General features: G+C 41.3%; 1 protein-coding gene across 1 annotated transcript; it reads left to right on the forward strand.

Moving 5' to 3' along the window:
• Positions 1-1,637: 1,637 nt before the first annotated feature.
• Positions 1,638-6,010, forward strand: dnajb1a (DnaJ heat shock protein family (Hsp40) member B1a). The gene is made up of 3 exons (XM_083896746.1): positions 1,638-2,087; positions 3,272-3,885; positions 4,083-6,010. The coding sequence occupies exons 1-3, from the start codon at positions 1,877-1,879 to the stop codon at positions 4,311-4,313; spliced, it is 1,056 nt and encodes a 351-aa protein (XP_083752872.1). The 5' UTR covers positions 1,638-1,876; the 3' UTR covers positions 4,314-6,010.

The raw sequence follows: 6,010 nt of genomic DNA on the forward strand, positions 1-6,010 counted from the left end.
CAAGGCTAAATATAAGTTGCCTGATTTGCTCTGCACTGGCTTGGTAACCTTGGGAAGCCTACAGTCCTACCCAGTGTCAGATGCCAATGTGCTCTCATTAGACCTACAAGACACATCTCCATGTTTTCTGTGCTCCTCGCTTGGTCACACAGTGTTGGGCCCCCATTAAAAGCCTGATCCATGGGATGAAAGACCTCCACATGCCAACATGCCGTCCTCCTCTCACCCAGACCAACTGCGACGCTGGTATTCTTTTCTCTTCCTGACCTCCACAACTCAAAAATACAAACGCGCTTATTTCGGTACCTGCTTTGTGCAAGTCTTGCGTGCGGCGCAAAAATGCTTCTACTTCAAAGTTTGTGGTGGGAGGAGGGTATGAAAAATGCTGATTGGAAGAAGATCAGAGACACCTTTCAGCACACAGGGCCACACATAGCCAACTGCATAACTATAGTTTAATCTATGGTCTATTTATATCCAGTAGTGGAAGCCAGCAGCAAGCAGTGGTATCGTGGTGTGCAGCAAAATATTCAGCAAAGTATAAAACAAATCAATTGCATTCTATTTGTATTGTGTCAACTCACAACAAAATACATATTATTAAGCCAGTTTACAGAACAAGGACAAGACCTTGAGGAAGGTAGACGAAAAGGGGGAAAGTGGAGAAAGGTGGAGACTGGAGCTATACTGTAACAGAAGCAAAAGTATAATAGTTTTATTTAAATAATAACAATATTATTGTCAGAGTAGTTGTTGCAGTTGCAATAGTAATACTTTTATAACATGCGTTATATTAGGAATGGGAATCGGTGTCGCTCAGGCTCGGATATCAGATAGATAAAAATGCTAAATCCATGCTATCCAAATGTCCTATAAATCGCATGCTTCAATATGCACAGACTGTAAAAATGTTAACACAATCATGTTTGGGCTGTTTATTTATTCTTTTTGGGGGAAGAATATTTGTTACACAGAATTATGTGTGTGAAAGGACGGTATCAGTAGATATTTGAGACACAATAATCGCAGCAGCTTTCACAGCAGCTCATATTGTGAGAAGAATGATACAGTTGTATTAATAATAAGTTATTATTATTAATATTATTATTATTATAATCAGATACATCAGATCTGGATCATACAGCCTCTGAGTCACAGATTCCTGCAAACAACATTGAATGCAACAGAAAATGCAAAATAATAATATGCTTCTGAACCTCCCTGTCAGGAATCTGCTTGCATAAAATGCAGAACACGCTCACTCAGTCTGGACATAATTTATTTCAATTTGGGCCCTCTGGTGGGCGCTATAGTTACTTCAACCTGCTAATCCTGCTGAGCAAGAGGAACAAGACCCAAGGTCGGGTTGCGCAGTAACGTTGAAAAAAAAAAAAAAATTCACCACACATTTAATGTATCTACACATTAATACTAAACTAAAAAGTCCCTATTGGGTACAACTGCTTTTAATAAAGAGTAATTCCTTGTTCCGGTGTGTGTAGACAAAACCGGAAGATGCTGGCAGTGCGTGCTCTCGACTCGGTACTGATGACAGGCAACAGAGGCACCGTCTTCTTCCAGAAGTTTCTTCTACGAGAATTTCTGCTGCCTGGCGGTGACATGTGGATTCTCCTGCTTCGGACACAGTGTTTCAAGTTAAGTTTAGTTTAAAAAGCCTCCGAGTCTCGTTGCTAAGTTTAAAGTTGAACACTATGGTAGAGACCAGCGAGGGAAGCTAACCTTTCCCGTTCGCTCGGCAGCCACTGGCCCGCAGAGGCACACTTACAGCAGGGGACGCACGCTGTGGATGTGTCGCTTGCACGTTGCTTTGAATGATGCTTTTATGAAGCGAACTTGTAATTGACTTGTTAGTGTGATGGGTAAAGATTATTACAAAGTGCTGGGGTTAGCCAGAGGTGCGTCCGAGGATGAGATAAAAAAGGCGTACAGAAAACAGGCCCTGCGCTTCCACCCGGACAAGAACAAGTCCCCCGGAGCAGAAGACAAATTCAAGGAGGTCGCTGAAGCCTACGATGTCCTCAGTGATGCCAAGAAAAAGGACGTTTACGATCGCTTTGGAGAAGAAGGTAACTCTTCTCGTCATGACAGCTCGTTTTGTTACAATCACCTTCACCAACCTCTATGTTATGTTGGCACGTTTAGACTCCGCTGCATCCGAATGGATGTAGCTGTTCTTGCTAATGTGTCACCGTCCAGGTTCGGTCCTTTCGGCACCAGAACCCCCTGTTTGTCTCGTATTTATTGGCGGGTTATAGCTTGTCACAGTGGTATGAAATCGCGTGACATCATACCAGTGTGACAGAGGGTAACCCGCCTGGTGGGCGGAGGTTTACGACGAGGTTGAGCTGAACTGAAGGACACTACCGACATCTGTGACGTCATTCTTACGATTCAAAACAACAGTTACATAATTCCGTTTTTTTCTCGTCAAAATGACGTCGCTTTTGCCAATCATGTGTGATGGGTTTGTCTTTATATATATATCTACAAGTCAGCCGCGGATGCATGTAACTGAACTGTATCACATCTCGGGTTTGACGTCACTGTTCGGTTCATCTTCATGTTGTGATTGTATAATCACTATTATTTGTTCTTCGGGCACATAATAACACCACTTTAATGCTAGCACTCACTGATTTAAAAAGAAAAAAAAAGCATGCTGATATTGAACAGTTAGTTCAATAAATACAACGGGATGAAAATGCTATTTGGAGCTTTGAAAAACAATAGATAAAACAAACAAACTGTATACAGCATGATAAAAATCATGACATTGTTGTATCATTCTCATGATAACAATCACAATGATCTCTGGGTGTCCCCCTCCACTTATGCCCCCCCCCCCTCCCTTGCCGGTGACCACTCATGAAACAGGTTTTTGTACAATAGACACACAGCTAGAGAATATTCTGGAAACAGTTGGTTCTGTCCCTGGACTGGTGATTCATATACACACATATTTGTGTTTTAGGCTTTAATATTATTATTATTATAGTATTATTATCAACACTAGCAGATACTACAGGTAATACAGGTTTTTATGTGGTTAAAGGTGAAGGATAGAAACCGAATTATACATTTATTTGTTTTTTTGGTTGTTTTTTTGCAGCTTGGTCATTTTCAGGATTGGGGCCAATTAAAATTACGTTATCATTCATTTATTGAGATTTACCCATGTTTGATCCTCACTGGCCCAAAAGTAGTAATTGTCACAGATTTCTGATTCTCCTCCCATCATTTTCTTCTTCAGGATTAAAGGGTTCGGCTGGTGGCGGTGGTGGTGGAGGACACAGTCGTCCAAGCTACAACTACACCTTCCAAGGAGACCCTCACGCAATCTTTGCAGAGTTCTTCGGAGGCCGCAGCCCATTTGATCAATTCTTCTCACAGGATGGGGAGAATGATATGGACAACAATGACCCCTTCATGCCGTTTGGCATGGGAGGAATGGGTGGCATGGGAGGAATGGGAGGAATGGGAGGAATGGGTGGGTTTCCCAGGTCCTTTAAAACTCACACAGCAGGTCCTCACAGAGCACGTGACAAGAAGAAGGACCCGCCTGTATTGCACGAGCTGAAGGTGAGCCTTGAGGAGGTTTTCTCAGGCTGCACCAAAAAGATGAAGATTTCCCGCAAGAGACTGAACTCGGACGGCTGCACCGTGCGAAACGAGGACAAGATTCTAACGGTCGACATCAAACGTGGCTGGAAGGAGGGGACCAAAATCACCTTTCCCAGGGAGGGAGATGAAACTCCCAGCAACATTCCTGCAGATGTGGTGTTTGTGGTGAAAGATAAACCCCACCCAGTGTTCAGAAGAGAGGGCCCGGACATAATTTACCCTGCCAAAATATCACTCAGAGAAGTAAGTGAATGTTTACAGTCAGATATTGTTGTGTCTCAATTTGTAAGTCATTAGTGGAAGCTGCTTACATAGGAAACACTGAATTATATAATAACTAATGAAGCTTTCTTTTAAGTGCACACAACAAGGCAACAATATTTCTTGTTCCAGTCACATCATTCTATGCTAAAGATGCTGATGTTTCCTTTTGTGTCTAGGCGTTGTGTGGATGCACAGTCAACGCCCCGACACTGGACGGCAGGACCATCACTGTGACCTCCAGAGACGTCGTCAAGCCTGGAATGAAAAAGCGTATTGTTGGAGAAGGGCTGCCATTATCCAAGCACCCGGAGAAGAGGGGAGACATGATCTTGGACTTTACTGTTAAGTTCCCAGACAAACTCGGGCAAAGCACACGTGATGCACTCAAACAGATCCTTCCACCGTGACTTGAGAAGATGTAAAGTCTGTTCAAAAACATGCAAGTTAATATTGCCAGTGACTCTCTTTCTGCGTATCATCACATTTTGGCCTGAAGAGTTTGACACAGAGGGTAGATTTTTGGTTCCAGATGATCACCAAATCCAAATTACTAACCAGTATCCAGTCAGAGTATCTTGAGACTTGTAAACTGACACAGCAGCTGTGTGTGTGTGCGCTTGCGTGTGCGTGTGCACGTGCATGTGCGTGTGTGTGTGTGTGCGTGCGTGCATTCAGCTGAGTGTGAGAAACGGTGTTGAGCAACAGCCTGCCACAAACTTCAGATTCAAGTCAGTAAAGTAAGTAGGGTGTGCGATGATGTGATTTGGCTTCAAGGAGAAAGTCAAAAGCAGAGAAACCAAGTGTGTAAGACTTAATAGAATTGAACAGTCTTTTTTTTTAATTTTTATTTAGTAACGAAGGATTTGGTTTTCACTGCAGTGGTTTATGGGATTGTTTTACTTTGTCACACAACCAGCTCATTAACACATACCTCAGGTGCACTGATGTGTGCTTGAATGTTGCTATAACCGCATTAACAAAGAAGGAAACTAGATGACAAATTATCCTGCGTGTTTTCTGAAAAGTTTGCTCTTACTTCTTCAGCTGTGACCAGCTCTTCCTCCTCCTCCTCCTGTATCTCGCTGACCATTTATAGGGCTACACCTCTTGTGAGTCGTCTGGAAAAATATACTTAAAATGTGCACAAGCCTAAAAGGCTGCTCCTCACATGTGAATGCTCCCTTTATCCACACTGTGAATTACTGTATAACAATAATCCATGTTTTCCGTTCAGGAAAGAAGGGAGTTGTTATGTCTGATCAGTGCATCCAGCCATTAATGATGGCCCATTTTAAAAGGAAAAAAAAAAAGAAATCCTGTTTGACCAGGAGCTCTCTCTACTCTTAATTGTAAACATATTTGACTTTGTGCCAATAATTCTCTCTGTATAATTATACAAATATGTATGTGAGGTATACACGTATGTTGAGAGCATGCACATCCTGTCCTATGTGATGAAAATGAATGATTAATCGTAATCTATTCACGTCATTTGTACCCTTTGTATGTATGATCAGTACACTACTACTCTGCTAACTTAAAGTGAGCCTTTTTTTGTTTTATTTCTCATGAGACATTGTTAATTTTTTTAGTGAGGTTTCAAATGAAATACAGAAATAAGACCCCAGTTTAAAGGCCTACAGAATATATACTTTTATTTATATACAGTATGTCGTTCTTATTTTGTGGTATATCACATTTCAGTGAGAATCTGAAAAAAAAGAATAACCTTTAATGACTGTGGTGATGTTGGATGGATGTTTGCAGACCATTTGGTTAATTTGCACATTTTAAGTAGTTCCAGTGTTTACTTGTATGTGTTGTGACTGTCAGAAGGTCGTGACTTGCCTCAGCCTGCTCCTTCTGGAGTTTTACGTTTCTAATTGACACAAACATGTGGTCTAACATGGTTGTAGAGATGTGTAATCTCTGTTAAGTTCAACTTTTTTTTTGTTTAAAAAGAAAAGTTTGTATTTTTTTTTTTCTTTTAAGGAAAAAAACAAAGTATCAATGTTTAACCTCTGGTTTATATTATAGTTTTTGAAGTTCTTTAGGGTTGGATTGGGGGATTGACGTTTTTCATAACAAATCTTCCATGATTTGA

The sequence above is a fragment of the Microchirus variegatus genome (assembly GCF_963457635.1).
Source record: "Microchirus variegatus genome assembly, chromosome: 10".
NCBI classification, from domain to species: Eukaryota; Metazoa; Chordata; class Actinopteri; order Pleuronectiformes; family Soleidae; genus Microchirus; species Microchirus variegatus.

Bases quoted from the DNA above. Each gene is read 5' to 3' on its own strand.
- dnajb1a (XM_083896746.1), top strand. From the start codon at position 1,877: ATGGGTAAAGATTATTACAAAGTGCTGGGGTTAGCCAGAGGTGCGTCC. The intron at 2,088-3,271 runs GTAACTCTTCTC...TTTCTTCTTCAG, and splicing joins CGATCGCTTTGGAGAAGAAG to GATTAAAGGGTTCGGCTGGT. The intron at 3,886-4,082 runs GTAAGTGAATGT...TTTTGTGTCTAG, and splicing joins CCAAAATATCACTCAGAGAA to GCGTTGTGTGGATGCACAGT.